The sequence below is a fragment of the Triticum dicoccoides genome, chromosome 5B (assembly GCF_002162155.2).
Source record: "Triticum dicoccoides isolate Atlit2015 ecotype Zavitan chromosome 5B, WEW_v2.0, whole genome shotgun sequence".
Lineage (NCBI taxonomy): Eukaryota > Viridiplantae > Streptophyta > Magnoliopsida > Poales > Poaceae > Triticum > Triticum dicoccoides.
This window is the reverse complement of record NC_041389.1, coordinates 406,315,784-406,342,851: the sequence shown is the minus strand read 5'-3', so window position 1 is coordinate 406,342,851 and position 27,068 is coordinate 406,315,784. Positions and strand designations below refer to the sequence as shown.

At 47.8% G+C, this 27,068-nt stretch overlaps 1 protein-coding gene across 1 annotated transcript; it reads right to left on the bottom strand.

The window, feature by feature from the left end:
* Positions 1-5,182: 5,182 nt before the first annotated feature.
* Positions 5,183-5,934, bottom strand: LOC119305605 (zinc finger protein 4-like). Its single transcript, XM_037582088.1, has one exon. It carries the CDS (start codon positions 5,865-5,867, stop codon positions 5,409-5,411), a length of 459 nt encoding a protein of 152 aa, XP_037437985.1. The 5' UTR covers positions 5,868-5,934; the 3' UTR covers positions 5,183-5,408.
* Between the last annotated feature and the right edge of the window lie 21,134 nt (positions 5,935-27,068).

Genomic DNA, 27,068 nt, shown 5'->3' with positions numbered 1-27,068 from the left:
ATAATTTCCACATTCCTCTGGGCGTCGTGCCAAAGAAGTGCTAAAGGGTTCGTTGTCCTTCCGGATTGAACTCCCACATGCGGAGAGGCCGTCGCTGGCACGGTAGGACCCGACGGACTAGCATTACTTGGATTACATTGATAAGACCGGTGTCCTTTTCAGTGAGGCCCCGAATGCAGCTTTGCAGCGTCTGCACTTCATCAATTGATCCCCAGTCCAGCCCCTTATTAATCCATGATGCAAGCTGTAACAGAGGGCTAGATCAGAACGCAGGTGTAGCTGCCCACTTGGTACCACGGGGTTCAGTGATGTAAAACCACTCCCGCTGCCATAGGTTGGAAGTTTCTGTGAAGGAGCCTTTTGGCCAAGAAGTATCGGTGAGTTTGCTCACTGCAACACCATCGCAGTCCGCTTGTTTCCCGCCGACTACCTTCGCCTTCACATTAAAGGTCTTGAGCCACAAGCCGAAGTGTGGGGGAATATGGAGGAAGGCCTCGCACACGATAATGAATGCCGAGACATGGAGAAAGGAGTCCGGAGCTAGATCGTGAAAATCTAGCCCATAATAGAATATGAGCCCTCAATCGAAGGGATGAAGAGCGAACCCTAGCCCTCGGAGGAAGTGGGAGATCAATATGACCCTCTCGCTGGATCTGGGAGTAGGAATAACCTGCCCTTGAGAAGGAAGCCTGTGGGGGATTTCCGCGGTCAGGTATCTTGCCTCCCGGAGCTTCGTGATATCCTCCTCTGTGACAGAGGAAGCCACCCACCGGCCTTGAGGGCTGGGTCCGGACATGACTGGGAAGCACGAAGCGATTAAATTGAACCTTGGGTGCTGGAACTTGAGGTGGGAGAGGTTGAGGAAAGGGTTGGCGTAAAGGAGAAAAGACTGGTGTTAGCCCCTTTATAAAGGCGATGAATATCAAACGCCCCCTCCTAGGCCTTAAAGCCTGCCTATTCCCAAGGAATCATGCCAACAGAATGGTTGGGTTACCACGCCCGTATTGATGAGAATCCCGCAATAAGAGGACACGCTCTCTGCTTTGACAAGACATGCCAATGAAACCGCCTCTTGAAATATGGAGCGACAGGCTAAAAAACAGTTTGAAATAATGGCCGGGCGGCGACGTGATGTCACGCTACAAAAAGTTGTCAGCAGATTGACCTCGTGAAATATTATACTCTCTGCGGTTGTGTGTGGAATTTGTTTTGCAGAGCCGGACATGATTCTTGTGTTCAAAGACTATTTTGGAGTATTCGTAGAAGGAACCCGCCTTGCAATGCCGAAGCCAATTCACGCGCCAGACACCTCGTCATTGAAGCCTAGTTCAGGGGCTACTGAGAGAGTCCTGGATTAAGGGGTCCTCGGATGGCTGAACTATGTAGCGTGGGCCGGACTGATGGGCTGTGAAGATACAAGACCGAAGACTCTCACCTGTGTCCGGATGGGACTCTCCTTGGCGTGGAAGGCAAGCTTGGCGCCCGGATATGAAGATTCCTTTCTCTATAACCGACTTTGTACAACCCTAGTCCCCTCCGGTGTCTATATAAACCGGAGGGCTTAGTTCGTAGAGCCAATCATAATCATACATGCTAGACTTCTAGGGTTTTAGCCATTATGATCTCGTGGTAGATCAACTCTTGTAATACTCATATTTATCAAGATCAATCAAGCAGGAAGTAGGGTATTACCTCTATAGAGAGGGCCCGAACCTGGGTAAACATCGTGCCCCCCGCCTCCTGTTACCATCAACCTTAGACGCACAGTTTGGGATCCCCTACCCGTGATCCGCCGGTTTTGACACCGACAGTAACACCTCTTCTCTCTGTTGTAATCTCTACTTAAACATGGTGCTCAACACTATATATTATTATCCAATGATATGTGGCTATCCTATGATGTTTGAGTAGATCCATTTTGTCCCATGTGTTGATTGATGGTCGTGATTGGTTTGAGTTGTATGTTTTATTTTGGTGCTGTCCTATGGTGCCCTCCGTGTTGCGCAAGCGTGAGGGATCTCCGCTGTAGGTTGTTGCAATACATTCGTAATTCGCTTATAATGGGTTGCGTGAGTGATTGAAACACAAACCTGAGTAATTGGGTTGTTGCGTAATGCTATGGTTGGGTTTTAACTTAATGATCTTTAGTAGTTGCGGATGCATGCTAGAGTTTCGATCATAAATGCATATGATCCAAGTAGAGAAAGTATGTTAGCTCATGCCTCTCCCTCATATAAAATTGCAATAATCATTACCGGTCTAGTTATCGATTGCCTAGGGACAAATAACTATCTTGTGACAAAAAGCTCTCTACTAAAACTAACTTAATTGTTTCTTTATCTAAACAGCCCCTAACTTTTATTTACGTGTTCTTTATTATCTTGCAAACCTATCCCTTTACACCTACAAAGTACTTCTAGTTTCATACTTTTTTTATGTGAAGCGAACATTAAGCATGCATAGAGTTGTATCGGTGGTCGATGGAACTTGAAGGGGATATAGATTCTATCATTAGCTCCTTGTAGGCTTCGACACTCTTACTTATCGATAAAGGCTACAAACGATCCTCTACACTTGTGGGTTATCAACCAACTCCTGGTACTCGACATAGGTGCTGAAACTTGAACATTTTCACACAAAAACCGCGCTCTCCAGCGCCAATCTTCAAGTGTCGTCCTGTTCAGACCACCATATTCATGTTATGACTTATGAAGAGCAAAATTCTAGCCGCCTTCCTCCCGACCGAGACGTCTCATCCCCATCCCTTCCAGCATGTGGTGGCAACGATGCCTATAGTGCAAGAACACTAAAGAATGGCCACACTGACGATTATCCTCATCAGAGATGATGGCATCAATGGTCCGATCCACAACATTGATGGTAGGGGCTTCTATGGGTATATGCATCTACCTGCAGTGGTTGTGGAGATTTGGAGGGAGGGGCACCGAGGTGATCATTTTTCCCCATGTCATATATGGTTCTTAGGAGCCACCAGTGATTGCAAACCCTCTTCACATACTCTAAATTTAAGATGGGTACAAAAGTTGTCTAGGATATGGGTTTGTAGTTTGACTTACTTATAGGAAAGGAAATTATTCATATCCATCTTATGTCAAGTGTAACCCGAAAGCATGAATTAATTATTACATGGTAGGGAGTTTTAGAGCTTGCTACACATATATGAATTTTTGCAGAATATAGTAAGATCTCATGTATATGGTGAAATGATTATGGAAGAAATTATATATGTCTATATAATATTGGTAGGAATATGATCATTTAGGGGTTCACCATGTATGAGATATGTACAAATCCATGTGTGGTTGTTACATCGCAAATATTTTTTCCCTAACATAATATACTGTGATTATATTTCTTTCTATGCACTTTATATATACATGAATTTTTGTCTTACAAATTGAAAGTTGTAACTAATTAACTAAAAGATGGGATTACACGACCTGCCCATATTTGTAACTTTCCTTTATTCCAAAGCCAAAGAAAAGTTCAAGGCTTTTTGATAGTGGGCCCATTTAGAAACATGCCAAGATTGTCTGGCAGGCACCCTACACGTAGTGCTTTCACTAACCATATGGTTCTTTCCCCTAGTACTTTCATATCCAATCTCCTTTTAGAGCAAGGTTAATAGTATAGTCAACAACTGGCTATATGAAGTTGCCACATCATTTACAACCAACCTAATTAATAGTCCACTTATACAATAGTTAATCATAATAGTTGTATGTTGTGCCCTTAATATGTGACCCACATTTCTCTCTCACAGAAGATGTTGGGCTACAACCTAAAACAGCCCGATTCTCTTCTCTCTCCAGCTAAGCAAACAACCGTGTTCTTCATAACCGAACAAGTAGCTGTTTGGATTAGGGTTTTCTCATGCCGCTACCGCCGTCGCCAATTTAGGTCCCCTTGCCTCTGGCTGCCATCTTGGCGCTGAGAGGTGGGGGCGACCTCGGTTCTTCAAGATCTTCATGTTCTTCGTCAACGTCTAGTGATCATCATATTGCCGTGAGAATAAATTTTCTCTCGTTCTTTTGGCAGTGCCATGAAGTTAGAGAGTTTTCTGTCCTATCAGATCCGATTATTTGGATCTGATGAGTTTATGTTGTTACGTCAAGCTTTTTTTGTTGCTTTGGTTCTTTGTGTAGTTGAGATCTATCGACACCATGGTGAAGATATAGTGATTCGACGACCTGCACTTTTAAGGGATCATCCCCAGCACAAGTACGTTCATCGATCAAGTCTTCCCATATTTTTGGATGGCCGACACAAGGCACTCTCAAAAACCATTATTGATAATGTTCATGTGGGTGAAAGAGTGATAACATCGTTGCTCCAGTCCAATTGCAACCTCTTTACCAAAGTCTTTGGAGTATTTCTTCGAGCAGAGATTGGTACCACGAAAAAGGTGTTTTCAAGAGATTTCATTATAATTCTTGGTCATAAGACTTTGACTTTTTCTTGGATATGAGGTCCAAGTCAGTATACCTGTAATTGGTATGCGTATGAATAAATTTACAGGTGTTTCTAAAAAAAACCCTGAGGTGATATCTCTTATAACAATATTTTAAATAGCGGGCTATGACATATAGCGGCAACCCTTAAAAACAGCTATAGCTGGGCTATAGCGGGCTATAGCGAGGCTATAGCGGCAAATTATATATGAAATCATTTAGCGGCAACATGCTCAAACAACTATAGCGGAGCTATAGCGGGGCTATAGCCGGCTATTTGAAACTATGCTTATAAACAGCCTATTATACTTTCTTTTTTATTATGTATATTAAATTCTTAGTACGTGAGACATTCTCTCTCTTTTCTTTAGAAAGATTCTTTCCCTATCACAATATATTAGCGGCACGTTTTTAATTTGGAACTTAAGAGACAGTTGAGTTTTTGGAGGTGGCTGTTGCACAAGTGATAGCCAGCGAAGCATATACGTCCAGTTAAATCGATAGGATTCAGGAGTATATAGTACAGGACGTTTTCGCAGTTCAATTTGAACTGCTAGAATGTCTTATATTTAGTCTCATATTTGATTACTGTGGGAGTATTTGTTTTTGAAACAAGAAATCTCACATGGAATATGCACGATTTGAATCACTTGAGGTTGAGGAATCCTCTATCAAGAAACTCGAAATCAATCACCGAACTAGATCAAAGATTAAACAACAGAAGGACTGACCAAATCTCCTGTAAATGTAAACCAACATGTCTTCCTGGCTAAGGAATAATACCATCAGCCACACTCAACTAGCCATAAGAAGAATCTGTGAGAAGAACAGATCAATCTTATTCAACACACAAGAGTTCGAAACAAACAGTTCATTTGACATGAACCGCACAGCAGACATTGGCACACCGAAACAAACTGCTAGCAGCGGATCCGATCATAGCCTGAGAGATAGGTCCACCTCGCCGGCGACGTGCTCGAAGGCGCCGTAGGCGTACTCTGACGGGGCGCTGCCGCGCTTGCGCGCCATGCCAGCAAGCATCGGAGGAGCGGCCTTGAGCGCCTCCGTTTTCCTCGCCCTCCCATCCGCCGATAAGAAGTCGCTGTCGCCCGCGTACCCGCCCGGCCTTGCGTCCTGCGCCGCGGCAGGTGCGCCGCCCGCCCCATGCGCGCGCGTGCTGGCGGCGATCTCCCGCCGGCGCTTGGCGACGCTGCGCTCGTGCTTGTGCGCGTTCTGGTGGCCGCCGAGCGCCTGCGAGCTGCGGAACTTGCGGTCGCAGTAGACGCAGAGGAAGAAGCCGCCCTGCTCCGCCTCCGCCTGCGCCGCCCAGGTCATGCGGAGGGTGAGCTCAAGGCTGAGCTCCTGCTCGTCCTGCTCCCAGTTTAGCTGTTCCATTGAAGGCACAGAAACCTACAGTAAGTGACTACGTGTTATGCTTCTGTGTCGCGCGTGAGAGAAAGAGAGCCTATGATTTGCGAGTGAAACTGTGGTGCTAAGCAAAGGAAATTATATACCCCACGTGCCACACCTAACGGTTACTGTTCCTCGCGATCAGGTTAGTGACCGCAGCCTGTGTTGGTGTGGACGTACGTCGCGCACGTTTCCCCGCCATTTGCTACGTCTGGGCGACGGAAGAGCACCTGGCCGAAGCGGACCAAATATTTCCGGAGTATAATAATACGTACAACAGCAGAGAGATTAGGGAGACTTGTGTGGCCGACGCCGGGCAACCGGGACGAAGGCGACAAAGCTAGGCCAAGCGGCGGTGGATAACGCAGAAGAATACAAGGCGATGGGGCTTGGAAACGGGCAAGGCGTATTGTTTGTAGGGAATTGTACTGTATCTGTATACGTTGTATATATAAATCGTACACAGCCAAGTTAAACACAGGGTTTAGGGTTTACGTGGGTGGTTGACATCCAGCCTCATGTCTCAGTATATAGATGTCACAATACAGTTATATACGTATACAAATACGTGTACATATACAATATACTAGACCCTATATTTTACAAAAGGTGTTGGAAATATTAGCACTTTTCCGATTAGACTAATCCACGAGTAAGCAGTAAGCATGGCAATTGCGGTATGCATCTCATACCGATACGTAAGCATACTAACACGTACAGTACATAGAACCGACCCATCTATGACCAGAACATATGCAACTAGCATATACGAGTAAATGATGGATGAACAGATCATACCCTCTGGTTCGCCGGGCCAATGCTGCGGCGGCAGCAGCAGCCTCGGCGTCGTCCGTGGCCATCTTCTTGGCGGCGGCGGCGTCGACCATGGTGTCGATGCAGGGGAAGTAGTGGAAGCAGAGGCGGACGAAGATGCGGACGGACCGGGAGCAGTCGTGTCGAGACGCTCCCCATAAACCTTATTGCCGTTCTCCCAGGCAGGATCTCGAAAGGCAGGGTTCCGGAGGCACCTGCTCTCCCGACCAACCATGCACGCGGTCGTGGGATGGGATCGCCGGAGGGAGCTCAGAGTGAGGAACAGTAAATGACGGCTAGGGTTACGCGAGAGGGAGGGAGTGAACTGAACTAGGTCACTCCACTGGCCACAGCCTTCTTATATAGGCCGTCGGGTAGGAAGTCGTGGGCCTGAGCGGAGGCCCACAACCGAGTCGACGCACTCCCGGGAAGGGAGCCGTCGTTCCCTGAGAAGGGTCGCACACCTGCGAACGGTGTTGACGAATCCTGGGAATGCAACCAACCCACGGTCCAACGTCTCGGACAGTGGCACATATGTTAGCGACTCATTAATTAATCCCGGATTAATTAATTCCTTCCTGACCGGCAAATATAAGCTTTGGCTCATTCCCGTGGCGCGCGCGCGTCGTGACGAGGTGAGGCGTGGTGAGGCGGGCGGCAACGGAGGAGGAGCGTGCATGTACCATTCCTCTTCCCAAGCTCCCAATGGCAAGTGGTAGAGCAACCCTTATAAAGGGGTCTCAACTCTCCTCAACTAGCAACGTGGTAGTAAGCTTCCCAGCACCTGCCACATCCTACATGGGCCTCAAGATTAATCAAGAATCATTGTTCATATGGTCCTAAAGCCCATCTATGATTCAACAATCCCCCATCAGATCTCGAGGCACATAAGTTTGTCAATTGTTCCAAACAATGTTTGATATATCAGAAATTTTAGTGGAGGCTGTTAAGTTAAACTTCCACCTAGAGCAACATGATTTGACTTCTTTTTTCTTTCGAGAGTACGCTAACAGCGTACCATATTTTTATAGAAGAAGAAGAAAGCATAATTACAAGATGTGTGGCTCAAATGCGGACATTCGGCACACACGGTTACACCAACACCAACACCACCCAATCTACACCCAAGCTAACTCCTCACAAAACGTTGTAGTCCACCAACACCACCTGCCACCTGCGACCACTCAGCTACCTCAATTAACGTACAAGTGACAAGCTTCGGAGGAGTTTTTTTGTTGATCTACCTTATTGAAGACTCTTGCATTCCTTTGTTTCCACAAGGCACAGAGAACCGCCATGACTGTGGTGTTAAAACCTCTCCTGTCCGCCCCTAGGAAGCTTCTATGTGCTCGTAACCACCACTCCAAGGTATTGTCAGTTGTTAGTGAGTGAGGGGTGTTAATCTGCAAGGTGTCCCATGTCCTATACTAGACCTCCCGAGCATACGGGCACTACAAAAGGATGTGATTAGCATTGTCCTCATCCAGCAGGCAAGTGTAACATGCTGAGCTCTCATCCTGAAGCCCATGCCTAGCCCTTCTATCTGACGTCCATATCCTGTACTGCATTGCCAGCCAAACAAAGAGTTTGCACTTAAGAGGAGCCCAGCTTCACCAAACACACTTTGCTAGGGGCGATTTGGGCCAGCCATTGCAAAGGCTGGTATAGACTGACTTGGCTGAGTATTGTCCAGAAGTGGAGCAAGTCTAGGTAAAGACATCCTGCTCGGTCTCACGTCTGTCTACTGTCGCCACCGTGTGGCAGAGATGCATGCATTGCATTTGAGCCATGAAATAGATCTCAATTTGGCAATCCTCCATCCATCTGTTGTTGAGCAGTGCCTGCTGCACCGTTCTAGTATTGATCACCCTCGCGTGGACCGTCGCAAGCAGGAGTGGGGCTATGTCAGCTACTGCATATCCATGGATCCACCGGTCCCTCCAAAACAATACGTTGTCTCCCATGCCAACTTTGATATGAACCAAACTATCAAACACCTCCCTCGCCGACCTGTCTTCGATCATTGGAAATCCCTGCCAAGGCCTCACTGGCTCCGTACGCTTTAGCCATTCCCACCTGACCCTTAGCGCCAAGGATTGAAGTTGCAAATTCTTCACTCCAAGCCCACCGTGGCACTTAGGTCGACAGATTTTGTCCCATGCGACGAGGCATTGTCCACCGTTTACCTTGTCCTTGCCGGCCCAAAAGAACGACCTCATCCACTAGTTAATCTCCTCAAACACCCAGGCAGGGGCGTCCACAATCATTAGGTGATGGATCGGCCTGGCAGAGTTGATAGATTGCACCAAGATCAACCGGCCGGGTCATTGAATCAGCCCCCTTTGCCATGCGGGGACAGAGTACCTCACTTTATCCAGCATGGGTTGCCACTCCACGCGAGTCAAGTTCTTGATAGTAAGCTGTAGGCCAAGGTACCTACATGGGAGTTCTGCTAAGTCACACTAAAGTAGCGCAGCCACCCTTTGCATGTCCTCCAAGTCGCCTCTAATCACTATGGCTGACGACTTCCGATAGTTCACCTTAAGCCCGGATGCTTCACCAAAAGCTTTTAAGGTCTCCTTCACAAAGCTCAAATCCATGACTGTAGGTTTGATAAATAAGGCCACGTCATCAGCATATATCAAGATCCTTTGCATGGCCGTGATCCCATGGAATGAGCTTAGCACACCAGTCGCCATAGCTCGCTGTATGAGTCTTGTCAGAACTTCCATTGAGATGACGAAGAGCAAAGGCGATATAGGATCACCCTGGCGCAGCTCGCACGCGTACCCAAAGCTCTTCCCAGCCACGCCATTGACGATCACCTTGGTGTTGCAGTTTGTAGCAGGATCGCCACCCATGTCATCCATCTCATGCCAAACCCTTTGGCAGTCATGATTTCAAATAGGAAAGGCGATGACAAGGAGTCGAAAGCCGTCGAAATATCAAGTTTCAGGAACACTCCGGGCGATTTGACTTCTTCACAACTGAACAATGGACTATGCCTTGAATTTTCAGTTTGGCGTGCACAAGTTTCGCCTATTGTCAGCTGATATGTGGTTGTCAAAGGCTAAACCCCACGGGTGGAGCTTATTAGTCATACACCGTACCTTCTCATGAGCTTCCTAGAGATTACCCAATCTCATAGACTTTGACCAGCAATATGGCTCACATAGGTGTGTTCCTCCAAAGAATGCTCTGTAGGATAGCATCTTGCTTACGTAAGCTTCGGAACACATTAAGACCAAATTCAACCTGCCTTACATATGTGAGAGTATTGTTGCATCTCCAACGGAGTGGGTTAATTAAGGATATTCTCCTCAGTTGACCGCTGGATTGTTTTCCCAGGTCCTAATTCAAGGGATCTCTGATCACATAGGTTGGGTTACCCCCATGGCAACTTACGTGGGTGTCATACCCATCTCCCTTGATGCATTTTTTATCACAATCCATGATAGCCCTTTCGTGAAAGGGTCTGCCAGATTTTTGGCAGTCGGGATGTAATCTAATGCTATCACTCTGGAGTTTCTCGACTTTCTCGCAGATTTCAATCTTCTTCTTATGTGCTTTGTGGATTTCAAGTTGTCCTTTGAACTCTTAGCCTTGGAAATCACCATTTGATTGTCACATTTCATAAGGATAGCTGGCACAGGTTTACCAACCATCAGCAAATCCATCAAAAGCTCTCGATGCCATTCTGCTTCGACGCATGATGTGTCTAATGCTCTGAGTTCTTCTTCCATAGTCGATCTCGTTAAGACCATCTGCTTGCAAGACTTCTAGGAAACAGCACCACCAGCGTGTGTGAAGACATATCCACTTGTGACTTTCATCTCATCGGCATCAGATATCCAATTAGAATCACTATACCCCTCAAGTACCGTCAGGTACCCTGAAATAGTGAATTCCATAGTTCGCAGTACCTTGCAAGTAATGCATCAGTCAATCTACAGCATGCCAATGCACATCTCCCGGATTGTGTGACAGCCTGAATTTTGCCTTCTCTCTTTTTCCGGACTTGCCTTCTCTCTCTTTCTGGACTTGGTTTTAATCGTGGTTTTTGCCTTGATTTGAATTGGAGTTTGAATCATTCAAAATGGACTTGGCACTTAGGCATATCCTTGGCTTTCACCCAAGTGACCTATCTTATTATTTCCTCTGATCAATTCTCAAAATAATCAAATGGATATTTTTCATAAAAGAAAAATATTCATTTCTCTCTCTGAAACTCACTTCAGAATCTCGTGCTCCAAAGCAACCTCAGTTTTTCTTGCTCAGAAAAATCTGAGATAAATCCTAGAACCATGGCACAACTTCCCATGCAAAAATATTGCATCACTTTTTGCAATATTTTTGCTGTAGAAAATCTTTTCACTTCAGGACCAGATATGCACTTTGTATAGCAAGTACATTTTTCCTTGAGCTTTTAGCCTTGATCTTTCTTGAGCTTAAACATCCTCCTAAGAAACCCTAAACCCCAGGAGATTAGCCCTAATGGCCTTCTAGAAGGTGGCAAAACTTGGCGACCAAGTTTCTGGATAGAAACTTGTCAGCTTAGTGGAGTCAATTCTGGTCGGTCTGGGCATGATCCATCAACTCCCCTAGACTAAACACTGCACGGTCGAACGCGTAGACATGGTTTGGCCGCTCCTGGGTGTCGTTTTGACCATGCCAGCTTGGTGACCGCGCGTGGACATGATGCCTGACATGCGTCTTGGCGCGCTCTGGCTGGCGCCTTGCGCTCTGTTTCACGCGTGCTCGTTCCAGCGCTCGCCGCCGACTGCCACACCGCACCACAAGCCTCGACCCATCACCCTTGACCGCTTCCTGGCGCTTGCCGATGCTGGAGCCGCCGCAGCAAGCATGGGCGCGTCGCGGCCAAAAGGCCATAGTGCGGGCATGCACTTGTCCGCTTCTCCAACCACCTCCTGTGCTCGTCCGCGAGCGTGAGCAAGCTTTTGCGTTGACACTGAGCATTTGCCTCCTCTCGTTGGAGCTTCTCGTCGCCGTTCACCGCGTATCCAGAGAGCTCCGGCGGCGACACGTCTCCCCTTGCTCCGGCTATATATAGCGCCCCCCTCCTCGACTCCTAGCCACGCACCACTCCACACCACCTCCACGAACACGTAGACGAGCAGAAGCCCAGTCGGGCTAGGAATGACTCGAAATGCAAGATGATCATCCGTATGACATGGTAAAAACAGAAACTGCTTCTTTTATTCTATCGTCATACACACCATACAGGGTTTAGTACAAGACCAAACAAAGTACTATTACGGTGAGAAAAGGATTACATCTCATCGGAGGCATCCCAAGCTCCTATACATTATTTTTCTACACCTCCGGAAAGTGTACAAACTAGGTCATATCCCACGAGTCACGCGGGACGATAGACGACACAGCTAGTGCGAACTAGTGATACTACCACTAGCTCAGACCGATCCGTAGTAGTCCTCGTAGAAGTCACCTCCATAGCCTGGAAGCTCAACATGATCATCCGGAAACAGACGATCTCGTGGAGCTTGTGGACCATAGGGGCTAGGATGGGGTCTTGGACCAACAGACGGTGGCCTACGGGGACCGCGAGGTGGGGTGATGCCTCCTACATCACGCCAAACCATCACGTCCGGCAGAGCAGATCTCACAGGATAGAGATCGCGCATATCTGAACATCCAGCTTGCACCGCCGGTGCGAACCGAGTCAAAGTGGCCCAGTGGTCAGCACGAGTATTGAAGAGCTCTAACCTTAAGACCCGATTTTCACGGTCCTTATCCTCGAGCATCTCAGCAGTGGTGCGAGTCCGTGAATCCTCCTGAGTGGGGTCAGCATAGATAGCCTGGAGATACCCTTGTGCTCCCGGAAGTGATCCTGGCATATACCGGAAATCAGAGTCCCGAAATAGACCAGATCTGACTCGCATAATGGTCATCATAGAGTAGGCCGCGTCCTGCACAGCCATCTCAATAGTAACCCCGAGTCCATAGGAGCAGTGAAGAGGCTCGGTGGATCCAGGATAAGATGGAAATATCCTGACAGTGCAGAGATACTGGCTTTGATTAAAGTCTCGGAATTGCTCTTCGACCGTGTACTCGGGATACCAGCGGTATCCAGCCTCAGTCATTACCCTGACCAACTTGGCAGTATGGCCGGGTACATCTAGGCATCGAGTCAGGCGAACCACTTGATTGAGGTCGCGAGTGGCCATCTGAAAGCACAACCATAATGCAAAGGCATTAGAATTTCTAGCAAAATTTCGGCAGCATAACAGCTGTAAATGCTCAAGAAGGATTTGAGACATTTGACAAAGGATTTCGTACGCACTCAACATCATCATATCAAGGTTCTGAATTCATTCTAGCAACATAATATGGTAGTAGAACTGAACTAGGCTTGTATCCATCAAACTTATAAGGTACTACTGATTAGTAACACGTGATCCTGATAGAGAGAACAGATCCTAATTCCTTAACCCCCGGTAGAAGAATGGACTGACTCAGATCAGAATGTCATAAGATAGAGGAGTAAAAAGAGCCTTACGTTCCAACCCACAAACAATTCCCCTACATATAACTAAAGAATTTCTAGACTCAACATCGACCAGTTTGGCTTGAAGAACCTACAGGCAGTCCGGCTCTGATGCCAACGCTGTCAGGACCCCGACTCGATGTCACATCGATCTAGCCGGTAACACCTCATATCACTTTGCGGCCTCACGCACGGTGTTCCCACGGGTGTCGCCTTACCTTTGCCCGGGACCGTTTGCGCCTTTTGGCTCACGTATATGATAGTGTCGCTAGCATCCATATGATAAAGAGCCCGGGCTGACATGACTAGTCGTAAACCCAAAGTGGCACAGACTTACAGGGACAGGCATCCATGACCCAGCTTCGAACGTGTCGGTCATCAGCAAGTGGGTCCGGGCTGTAGCACTGGGCTAGCAGGACTCCGGTAAACCGGGCTATAGCGGGCTAACAGGGCTCCGGTACTCAAAGCGTGACATTTCCCCGAAGGGACAGACACAGGAACGAAGAAGGACACATGCCGGCCAGCCTAAGTGTTCCAGAGCAGTAGCAAGCTACCATGGCTCAGCGGTAACACTAGGAGACATTTCCCGGTAAGAGAGGCTACTAAAGATAAACAACTAGATAGTCAGATCCCACACATACCAAGCATTTCAATCATACACACAATATGCTCGATATGTGCAAATACAACGAAGCATCACAACATGACTCTACGACACAAGTACTTTATTTAAGGCTCAGGGAGCCATACATAACATACACCAAGGTACGGGTCTCACGACCCAACATACAAGTCATACAGTCATACAAACCAGCAGCGGAAGTACATTGTCTGAGTACAGACAACTAGTAAAATAAAAGAGGCTTGGAAAGCCTAGCTATACTACGTGGTCCTTCACAAACTCAGGGTCACCACCTGGGTCTTTAGCCTACTCGTTGATGTCAACGTCTACATAGAACCCATCAGAAGGGGTTGCAGCGTGTTCTGTAAAATTGTAAATTATAGCAACATGAGTACAAAGGTACTCAGCAAGACTTACATCAGATCCTACATACATGCATAGTATCAAGAAGGGTTGGTGGAGTTATTGCAGCAAGCCAGCTTTGACTCTTGGCTAGGCTAACCTACGATACTCCAACTTGAAATGGTTTTGCGCACACGAGTCCACTACTCATCACTTCAATACACTTCCGAGGATCCACCTCCGTCTTCCTACGGAAGAGCCATCCTCGGCACTCACACTTATCTTGAGGCTTTTAGTAGTTTCCATTTACTTGTCTATGAACTGTATAGGCAACCAAGTAGTCCTTTACCGCGGACGCGGCTATTCGAATAGATCATGTTAACCCTGCAGGGGTGTACTCCTTCATACACGCTCTCACCACTTACCGTCGTTTACACGACATGTACTCGGCAACCTTCAAGCGGAAGCCCAACGTGGGTGTCGGCCACGACCTACCTAATCACCTAAGCCTCCAGTCCAGGTTTATCGCCTATCCAGGTTCCATCCGCAGGGAGTCCGGCCGAGGTTTCCCATACGGCCCCGAACGATGTGAACAGGGTTCCTGAGATACCTAACGGGTACTCGGTACACCGTGCCATGTACCTACCGCATCACAGCCCACCCCTACGGTCAGCGCTGTCCACGGCCTCCAGTAGGCTACAAACACCAGAAACTACTTGCAACTCCTGGACGGAGAACTAGGGTGAATAAGAAGCCGAGAGGGTCCATTGGTTTCGGGCCCAATGCATGGTAGTAGCTGATTCTTAAATCACACATACAGATCTCAGTGCTTAAGGTCGGCTTCAATGAAACAACCCACCATGTACTCCTACATGGCCTCTCATCGATACCTTTACCAAATCGTGTTCACCACACCACTCTCATTACCGACATAATCATTTCACTCTAGCCCATCACCCAGATGAACCAGACCTGACACGACTCTAAGCATAGCAGGCATAACAAGGTAGGAACAACACATACATATGGCTCAATCAACTCCTACACATGCTAGTGGGTTTCATCTAGTTACTGTGGCAATGACAGGTCATGCAGAGGAAATGGGTTCAACTACCGTAGCACACAGCAGTTTGAAACGCGTTGTCTTAATGCAGTAAAAGAGAGCAGGAGCGAGAACATGGGATTGTATCGATATGATCAAATGGTTGGTTGCTTGCCTGATGGTTCGATGCACTGATACGGTTCTTCGTTAGGGTAATCACGGTACTCCTCAGAGGCAGAACCTGTCGCAAAGGACACCGATACACAACCATCACCAAACAATGTGCAACAATATGATGCATGCATGAAACATGGCAATATGAGTGTGTTGGGCTAATGCAACTAAAACCAGAAGGGTTTGAACCAATTTGAATCAAAGATTCAAATTTCAAACTCAAACATGGCCTTTTAACGTGCTTTTCCTTGTTCTGCATTAAACATCAAGTTAACTTGTTTAGTCATGCATGAAAATAGTACAGATGGATAGATTGGATTTTTCTGATCATTTTTCATATATAATTTGTCTGATTTGGAGTTACAGAATAAAAGTTATGAATTTTTGAAGTTTAAATAATATTCTGGAATTTCCTGATTTAAATTAAATCCAGAAATATATATATTGCGCCAGCATGACGTCAGCATGACGTCAGTGGTCAACTGCGGCTGGCTGGGGTCAAACCTGACGTGTGGGGTCCACACGTCAGTGACAGGGGGGTTTAACAGGGTTAATTTAATCCTAATTAGGAATTAGTGGCGCTGGGGCCCACTGGTCAGTGTCAGGGGGGGTAGTTAGTTTAGGTAGGTCGTGGGTGTAGACCACGACCTACCTAAACACTTAAGCCTCTAGTCCAGGTTTATCGCCTATCCAGGTTCCATCCGCAGGGAGTCCGGCCGAGGTTTCCCATACGGCCTCGAACGATGTGAACAGGGTTCCCGAGATACCTAACGGGTATTCGGTACACCGTGCCACGTACCTACCGCATCACAGCCCACCCCTACGGTCAGCGCTGTCCACGGCCTCCAGTAGGCTACAAACACCAGAAACTACTTGCAACTCCTGGACAGAGAGCTAGGGTGAATAAGAAGTCGAGCGGGGTCATATTTCAGGGCCCAATGCATGGTAGTAGCTGTATCTTAAATCACACATACAGATCTCAGTGCTTAAGGTCGGCTTCAATGAAACAACCCACCATGTACTCCTACATGGCCTCTCATCGATACCTTTACCAAATCGTGTTCACCACACCACTCTCATTACCGACATAACCATTTCACTCTAGCCCATCACCCAGATGAACCAGACCTGACACGACTCTAAGCATAGCAGGCATAGCAAGGTAGGAACAACACATACATATGGCTCAATCAACTCCTACACATGCTAGTGGGTTTCATCTAGTTACTGTGGCAATGACAGGTCATGCAGAGGAAATGGGTTCAACTACCGTAGCACACAGCAGTTTGAATCGCGTTGTCTTAATGCAGTAAAAGAGAGCAGGAGCGAGAACATGGGATTGTATCGATATGATCAAATGGTTGGTTGCTTGCCTGATGGTTCGATGCACTGATACGGTTCTTCGTTAGGGTAATCACGGTACTCCTCGGGGGCAGAACCTGTCGCAAAGAACACCGATACACAACCATCACCAAACAATGTGCAACAATATGATGCATGCATGAAACATGGAAATATGAGTGTGTTGGGCTAATGCAACTAAAACCAGAAGGGTTTGAACAAATTTGAATCAAAGATTCAAATTTCAAACTCAAACATGGCCTTTTAAAGTGCTTTTCCTTGTTCTGCTTAAAACATCAATTTAACTTGTTTGATCATGCATGAAAATAGTACAGATGGATAGATTGGATTTTTCTGATCATTTTTCATATATAATTTGTCCAATTTGGAGTTACAGAATAAAAGTTATGAATTTTTGAAGTTTAAATTATATTCTGGAATTTCCTGATTTAAATGAAATCCAGAAAATCAATTACTGCGTCAGCCTGACGTCAGTGTGACGTCAGCAGGTCAACGGAACAGGTCTGGGTCAAACCTGACAGTGGGTCCCGCATGTCAGGGTGATTATTTTAATTAAAATTTAATTAAAACTAATCCTGTTTAATTAACAGGGCTGGGCCCCACCTGTCATTGACTCAGGGGAGTCAACCAGGGCCCACCCGTGGTCAAAGTCAAAGCCAGCGACGCCGGCGTTTAGCCGCCGGCGAGCTCGACGCGGCGGCGGGAGTGGTTTTGGCCATTTCGGCCACCAAATGGGCCGCGGAGACCACCGGAGTGGAGCTGAGGACAAACCGCAGCTCTTGGCGGAGTCCGTTGGGGTCGGGGTGGCCGGAGTTGGCGCCGGCGACGACTTTGGCGGCCACCGGGGTTCGATCGAAGATGAACTTGGCGCTAGAGGGGTCGGTGAGGCTCGTGGAGTGGCTAACTAGGTGCTGCGGGACTCGGTGAGTAAGATGGACACCATCTTGTGGCCGGAGTGTGGCCGGAAGCACGTCGGCGACGAGATCCGCGGCGGTGCGGGCGTGTGATCCTCGTGCGGTGGCTACACGGCTCAGGAATGAGAGAGAGAGGGTCGGAGGAGTAGCTAGGCTCACAGCGCTCCCGTAGAGGCCACCGGCGAGGTCGGGGACGAGCTGAGGCGGCGACGGCGTTGAAGGGGATCTTCGGCGACGGTGAGCTCGGGCGAGGTCGGTGCGGCGGCTTCGAGGCACGCGAGCGCTCGGGGCTCGGCTAGCTCGAAGAAGTAGAGGACGGCGGAGCTTCTGGACAGGGTGGCGCGGCGTGGAGACGACGGGGAGCACGGCTACGGCGGCGGTGCGGCGACGGTGGCGTCGGCCATGGCGTGGGAGCGCGAGGGAGAGGAACTGGGGGCGAATGGAGGTGTCCAGGAGGGTCGGGGCGCGACGTGGAGCTCGTCCAGGCCATCAGGGCGGCGAGAGGTGGAGGCAGGGCGGCGTGCAGCTGCGTGGCGAGCTGCGGTGCCGCCGCCGAGCACCTTGGCTGCCTGCCTGGCAAGCCAAGCAGCTCGCTGGAGCGGTGGCCGGGCTGGGCCGGCCAGGTGGGCTGGCTGGTGGGCCTGTGGTGGCGCCAGGTAAGTTTTCCCTTTTTCTTTCTGTTTCTGTTCTTTTTTTTAATACTTCTGCAACTTTGTTGAATTAAATAAAATACTTGGGCAACTCCTAAAATCACCAAATTACTCCTGGTCCATAGTTGGATTATTTCCAACATGAAACATTTTAGTTTGGAGATATTTGAGCATTTAAATATTTTATATAATTTTAAATGCCCAAATTCAAATATTTATGATTTAATTCAAAAACCCTAAGATGGCCTAGGAAAATGTGCACCACTTTTGGCAGAGGTTCTGAACCAAGACAAAAATGATGGGCATTTTAGAAGGGCATTTCAGGTTCATTGAAAAGTTTTTTAGTAAACCCTAGTTGGTTTCAGAGGGGACTGGGGGTTCTGTCATCCCCATTTCAAGTTTCTGATGAAAAGTAGACATGATGCAACACTCTAATGCATGGCTAACTAGGATGTGACAACTCACCCCCACTCAAAAGAATCTCGTCCCGAGATTTGGGTTCCTCCGGGAAGAAGGCGGGATACTCGAGTCGAAGACGATCCTCCCTTTCCCAAGTTGCTTCATCCTCAGAATGGTGCGACCATTGAACTTTGAGAAACTTGATATTATGACGTCGGGTGGTACGTTCGGCCTGATCGAGGATACGAATGGGGTACTCTCGATATGTAAGATTATCTTGGAGATCAAGCGTTTCGTGGTCCACTTCACGGATAGGATCCGAGAAACAACGCCTGAGTTGAGAAACGTGGAAGACATCATGGACTCTGGAGAGGTGCGGAGGTAGTTCCAACTGGTAGGCAACTTCTCCTCGTTTAGCGAGAATGCGAAAAGGTCCAATGTAACGAGGAGCCAATTTGCCTTTGATACCGAAACGATGGGTTCCCTTCAGAGGGGTGACCCGAAGATAAGCCTTCTCGTCAACCTCGAAAGTCATAGCCTTATGTTTTCGGTCATATTGACTCTTTTGACGGGATTGGGCTGTTTTCAACTTTTCACGAACGATGCGAACTTGTTCTTCTGCTTCCTGAATCATATCCGGGCCAAAGAATTGTCTTTCCCCGGTCTCTGACCAGTTAAGGGGTGTTCGACACCGTCGTCCATAGAGAACTTCAAAAGGGGCTTTACCCAAGCTAGATTGATAGCTGTTGTTGTAAGCGAATTCGGCAAATGGAAGGCACTTCTCCCAGTCCATTCCGAATGAGATAACAGAGGCTCGAAGCATGTCTTCTAGAATCTAGTTGACGCGTTCCACTTGACCACTCGACTGAGGGTGGAAAGCGGTGCTAAAGGAGAGACAAGTTCCCATAGCATTTTGGAAACTTTCCCAAAATCGAGAGGTGAAAAGACTTCCTCGATCCGAGTTAATTTCCAAAGGAACACCATGAAGAGGCACTATACGGGAGATGTATAAGTCTGCCAGCTGACTAGCGGTTATACTCTCACGAACAGGTAAGAAATGGGCTACTTTGGAAAGACGATCGACCACGACGAAAATAGCATTATTCCCTCTCTTGGTCCTGGGAAAACCGGTAATGAAATCCATACCAATTTTATCCCATTTCCATTCAGGAATAGCTAAGGGTTGAAGGGTGCCAGCAGGCCGTTGATGCTCTGCTTTTACACGACGACAAACGTCGCAATTAGCAATATACTGAGCAATTTCTCTCTTCATCCTAGTCCACCAGAACCTCTGGCGTAGGTCCTGATACATCTTAGTACTACCAGGATGAATAGTGAGAGGAGATTCATGAGCCTCCTTAAGGATCAAACACCTCAGGTTTCACACTTTGGGAACCACTAGTCGATTCCCGAAGTATACGACCCCTTGATCATTAATGGAGAAGCAATTCGCAATTCCTTTCTGAATGTTTCTCTTGATGCGGGAGATTCCCGGATCTACCTTCTGTGCTTTGATAATCTGATCCGTAAGGGTAGGTTTTGCCACCAAGGTGGAAAGAAAACCTTGAGGAACAAAGTGAAGGTTAAGCTTCCGAAATTCCTCATGGAGAAGCGGTTGACTTTGTTGTAACATCAGATTGTTACAATAAGATTTACGACTTAGCGCATCAGCCATGACGTTGGCTTTCCCTGGGGTGTAGGTTATTCCTAGGTCGAAGTCTGTGATCAATTCAACCCAACGTCTTTGCCTGAGATTCAGATCCGGTTGGGTGAAAATGTACTTCAGACTTTGGTGATCAGTGAATATTTCGCAACGATTACCGAGGAGGTAATGTCGCCAAGTCTTAAGTGCATAGACTACGGCTGCAAGCTCTAGATCATGAGTAGGATAATTCTCCTCATGTGGGTGCAATTGCCATGAAGCGTAAGCAATTACATGTCGATCTTGCATGAGAATGGAACCTAGTCCTTGTCGCGAGGCGTCGCAGTAGATAACAAAGTCCTTGGAGAAGTCTGGCGGTACCAGTACGGGAGCAGAGGTCAGGCGTCTTTTCAGTTCCTGAAAGCTGTGCTCACATTGTGGAGTCCATTCGAACTTCTTATCTTTCTTGAGGAGTTCGGTTAGAGGTTTGGCAACTTTGGAGAAGTTCTCGACAAAGCGACGGCAATAGCTCGCTAAGCCCAGAAAACTCCGAACTTGCTTGACCGATTCAGGTGGAGTCCAATTAAGGATGGCTTGAACTCGCTCAGGGTTAACAGCAATACCTTTACCAGATATTACATGACCCAGATAGGTCACTTCTGACAACCAGAATTCACATTTAGAAAATTTGGCATAAAGGCGATGCTCTCGAAGTTTGTTCAACACTAGCCTTAGATGTTCGGCATGTTCTTCCTCGTTCTTGGAGTAGATGAGTATATCATCGAGGTAAACCACGACGAATTTATCCAAATACTCCATGAAGATTGAGTTCATTAACCGAGAAAAGGTGGCTGGAGCGTTGGTTAAACCGAAGGACATGACGGTGTACTCGTATTGGCCATAACGAGTAACAAAGGCCGTTTTAGGAATGTCCCCGTTTCTGATTTTGATTTGATGGTAGCCCAACCTCAAATCCATCTTGGAAAAGACTGAGGATCCAGCGAGCTGATCATACAGGTCGTTGATCCTGGGAAGCGGATATTTGTTCTTGATTGTGACCAAATTGACAGGTCGGTAATCTACAACCATCCGGTCCGTACCATCCTTCTTCTTGACGAATAGGACGGGGCAAGCCCACGGAGATGAACTAGGTCGGATGAAACCCTTTTTCAAGGACTCATCGAGTTGTTTCTTAAGCTCGGCTAGTTCTAGGGGTGCCATCTTATAAGGTCTTCTAGCAATCGGAACGGTTCCTGGAATGAGGTCTATTACGAACTCAACATCCCTGTCAGGTGGAACACCTGGCAATTCCTCTGGGAAGACATCCGGGAAGTCACGGACTACCGGCACGTCCTCAAGGTCTGGCAAAGGGCTGGCATTAAGAGAATATAATTGTCGCTTGGCTATTCGGGTCAAGACATTGACTATCTTCCCCGAAGGATGGGTGAGTTGAACAGTCCTAGAGAAGCAATCAATTTTGGCTTGATGAGCTGACATCCAGTCCATACCCAAAATGATATTAATATCTGAAGATTTAAGGGCTATCAAAGACGCGAGGAAAACAAGTCTGTCGACTTGGATTTCATTTCCATGGCTTACTCTAGAAGTTTGCCATTTGGATCCCGGAGTTTGAATTACCATAGAGGTTGGCATATCACCGAATGCAACGTTATGCAAACGAGCATAATTCTTAGATATAAAAGAATGAGAGGCTCCTGTATCGAAAAGAACAGATGCCGGGTGGCAATTAACAAGAAGCGTACCGAGAACGATGTTGGGATCCTCTTGGGCTTCTTCGGCAGAGATACAGTTGACATGGCCACGTGAAGCGGTGACCGGCTTGGCGTGGAATATTTTTCCTGTCGGCTTGCCACGGCCAACAGCTTTAGCAGACTGGTTGGGGTTGGTCTGGGGACACTCACGCATATAGTGACCAGATTCCCCACACTTGAAACAAGTCACGGAACTGGTACGTGGAGGAGCATTGTTGGTTGGACCCCCATAGGGCTTGGCCGGTGCAGACTGTTGAACAGGGCGAGGCGCCTGGAAAGATGGCCTCGGTGTGAACCTGGGTGGCAGGGCGGTGTTGGGCACCCACACGCGGCGCTTCTGAGGACCAGCACCGGATGAGGAACCCATATCACGGCCATGCTTGCGTGTTGCGTCATAGTCAGTCTGACCAGTTTCAGCACTGATGGCTTTGTTGACAAGTTTCTGAAAGGATGTGCACTCATGCAGACGGAGGTCGCGGCGAAGCTCAGGACTAAGGCCCTTACGGAACCTTGCTTGCTTCTTGGCGTCAGTAGACACTTCCTCAGTTGCATATCGGGCGAGATTACCAAACTCCCTGCTATAGGCATCCACAGAAAGTCGGCCTTGGGTGAAACTGCAAAATTCTTCACGTTTATAGTCCATGAGACCCTCCGGAATGTGATGTTCACGGAAAGCCTCACTGAACTCAGCCCAAGTAGTGACATGGCCCGCTGGGCGCATAGCTCCATAATTCTCCCACCATAGACTGGCGGGGCCTTCAAGATGATATGCAGCAAAGGTGACCTTGTCAGCCTCAGCTACTAGCGCGGAGCGCAGTTTGTGAGCGATACTGCGAAGCCAGTCATCAGCGTCGAGAGGCTCGACGGAGTGGTGGAACGTGGGTGGATGCAATTTGATAAAATCATTGAGTGACACCATGTTAATCCTCTGATGGTGTGCTGTATTCTGTTCAATACGCTCCAACAAACGGTTGGTCTCCCGCTTGTTTCTCTCAGCTTCCATCATAACCTCGGCTAGGGAAGGAGGATGAGGCAGATTTTCATTCCTGCCTTCACTGCCTTCGGCCTGCTCTTGAGAAGCAGGGTTAGCGCGCGTGTTGACCATCCTAGGTAAACAAGACAATGATTTAGTCAGAATGATAAAATTCCGACATAGGATACAGAATGTAAGGAATGACTCGAAATGCAAGATGATCATCCGTATGACATGGTAAAAACAGAAACTGCTTCTTTTATTCCATCGTCATACACACCATACAGGGTTTAGTACAAGACCAAACAAAGTACTATTACGGTGAGAAAAGGATTACATCTCATCGGAGGCATCCCAAGCTCCTATACATTATTTTTCTACACCTCCGGAAAGTGTACAAACTAGGTCATATCCCACGAGTCACGCGGGACGATAGACGACACAGCTAGTGCGAACTAGTGATACTACCACTAGCTCAGACCGATCCGTAGTAGTCCTCGTAGAAGTCACCTCCATAGCCTGGAAGCTCAACATGATCATCCAGAAACAGACGATCTCGTGGAGCTTGTGGACCATAGGGGCTAGGATGGGGTCTTGGACCAACAGACGGTGGCCTGCGGGGACCGCGAGGTGGGGTGATGCCTCCTACATCACGCCAAACCATCACGTCCGGCAGAGCAGATCTCACAGGATAGAGATCGCGCATATCTGAACATCCAGCTTGCACCGCCGGTGCGAACCGAGTCAAAGTGGCCCAGTGGTCAGCACGGGTATTGAAGAGCTCTAACCTTAAGGCCCGATTTTCACGGTCCTTATCCTCGAGCATCTCAGCAGTGGTGCGAGTCCGTGAATCCTCCTGAGTGGGGTCAGCATAGATAGCCTGGAGATACCCTTGTGCTCCCGGAAGTGATCCTGGCATATACCGGAAATCAGAGTCCCGAAATAGACCAGATCTGACTCGCATAATGGTCATCATAGAGTAGGCCGCGTCCTGCACAGCCATCTCAATAGTAACCCCGAGTCCATAGGAGCAGTGAAGAGGCTCGGTGGATCCAGGATAAGATGGAAATATCCTGACAGTGCAGAGATACTGGCTTTGATTAAAGTCTCGGAATTGCTCTTCGACCGTGTACTCGGGATACCAGCGGTATCCAGCCTCAGTCATTACCCTGACCAACTTGGCAGTATGGCCGGGTACATCTAGGCATCGAGTCAGGCGAACCACTTGATTGAGGTCGCGAGTGGCCATCTGAAAGCACAACCATAATGCAAAGGCATTAGAATTTCTAGCAAAATTTCGGTAGCATAACAGCTGTAAATGCTCAAGAAGGATTTGAGACATTTGACAAAGGATTTCGTACGCACTCAACATCATCATATCAAGGTTCTGAATTCATTCTAGCAACATAATATGGTAGTAGAACTGAACTAGGCTTGTATCCATCAAACTTATAAGGTACTACTGATTAGTAACACGTGATCCTGATAGAGAGAACATATCCTAATTCCTTAACCCCCGGTAGAAGAATGGACTGACTCAGATCAGAATGTCATAAGATAGAGGAGTAAAAAGAGCCTTACGTTCCAACCCACAAACAATTCCCCTACATATAACTAAAGAATTTCTAGACTCAACATCGACCAGTTTGGCTTGAAGAACCTACAGGCAGTCCGGCTCTGATGCCAACGCTGTCAGGACCCCGACTCGATGTCACATCGATCTAGCCGGTAACACCTCATATCACTTTGCGGCCTCACGCACGGTGTTCCCACGGGTGTCGCCTTACCTTTGCCCGGGACCGTTTGCGCCTTTTGGCTCACGTATATGATAGTGTCGCTAGCATCCATATGATAAAGAGCCCGGGCTGACATGACTAGTCGTAAACCCAAAGTGGCACAGACTTACAGGGACAGGCATCCATGACCCAGCTTCGAACGTGTCGGTCATCAGCAAGTGGGTCCGGGCTGTAGCACTGGGCTAGCAGGACTCCGGTAAACCGGGCTGTAGCGGGCTAACAGGACTCCGGTACTCAAAACGTGACATTTCCCCGAAGGGACAGACACAGGAACGAAGAAGGACACATGCCGGCCAGCCTAAGTGTTCCAGAGCAGTAGCAAGCTACCATGGCTCAGCGGTAACACTAGGAGACATTTCCCGGTAAGAGAGGCTACTAAAGATAAACAACTAGATAGTCAGATCCCACACATACCAAGCATTTCAATCATACACACAATATGCTCGATATGTGCAAATACAACGAAGCATCACAACATGACTCTACGACACAAGTACTTTATTTAAGGCTCAGGGAGCCATACATAACATACACCAAGGTACGGGTCTCACGACCCAACATACAAGTCATACAGTCATACAAACCAGCAGCGGAAGTACATTGTCTGAGTACAGACAACTAGTAAAATAAAAGAGGCTTGGAAAGCCTAGCTATACTACGTGGTCCTTCACAAACTCAGGGTCACCACCTGGGTCTTTAGCCTACTCGTTGATGTCAACGTCTACATAGAACCCATCAGAAGGGGTTGCAGCGTGTTCTGTAAAATTGTAAATTATAGCAACATGAGTACAAAGGTACTCAGCAAGACTTACATCAGATCCTACATACATGCATAGTATCAAGAAGGGTTGGTGGAGTTATTGCAGCAAGCCAGCTTTGACTCTTGGCTAGGCTAACCTACGATACTCCAACTTGAAATGGTTTTGCGCACACGAGTCCACTACTCATCACTTCAATACACTTCCGAGGATCCACCTCCGTCTTCCTACGGAAGAGCCATCCTCGGCACTCACACTTATCTTGAGGCTTTTAGTAGTTTCCATTTACTTGTCTATGAACTGTATAGGCAACCAAGTAGTCCTTTACCGCGGACGCGGCTATTCGAATAGATCATGTTAACCCTGCAGGGGTGTACTCCTTCATACACGCTCTCACCACTTACCGTCGTTTACACGACATGTACTCGGCAACCTTCAAGCGGAAGCCCAACGTGGGTGTCAGCCACGACCTACCTAATCACCTAAGCCTCCAGTCCAGGTTTATCGCCTATCCAGGTTCCATCCGCAGGGAGTCCGGCCGAGGTTTCCCATACGGCCCCGAACAATGTGAACAGGGTTCCCGAGATACCTAACGGGTACTCGGTACACCGTGCCACGTACCTACCGCATCACAGCCCACCCCTACGGTCAGCGCTGTCCACGGCCTCCAGTAGGCTACAAACACCAGAAACTACTTGCAACTCCTGGACGGAGAACTAGGGTGAATAAGAAGCCGAGAGGGTCCATTGGTTTCGGGCCCAATGCATGGTAGTAGCTGATTCTTAAATCACACATACAGATCTCAGTGCTTAAGGTCGGCTTCAATGAAACAACCCACCATGTACTCCTACATGGCCTCTCATCGATACCTTTACCAAATCGTGTTCACCACACCACTCTCATTACCGACATAATCATTTCACTCTAGCCCATCACCCAGATGAACCAGACCTGACACGACTCTAAGCATAGCAGGCATAGAAAGGTAGGAACAACACATACATATGGCTCAATCAACTCCTACACATGCTAGTGGGTTTCATCTAGTTACTGTGGCAATGACAGGTCATGCAGAGGAAATGGGTTCAACTACCGTAGCACACAGCAGTTTGAAACGCGTTGTCTTAATGCAGTAAAAGAGAGCAGGAGCGAGAACATGGGATTGTATCGATATGATCAAATGGTTGGTTGCTTGCCTGATGGTTCGATGCACTGATACGGTTCTTCGTTAGGGTAATCACGGTACTCCTCGGAGGCAGAACTTGTCGCAAAGGACACCGATACACAACCATCACCAAACAATGTGCAACAATATGATGCATGCATGAAACATGGCAATATGAGTGTGTTGGGCTAATGCAACTAAAACCAGAAGGGTTTGAACAAATTTGAATCAAAGAT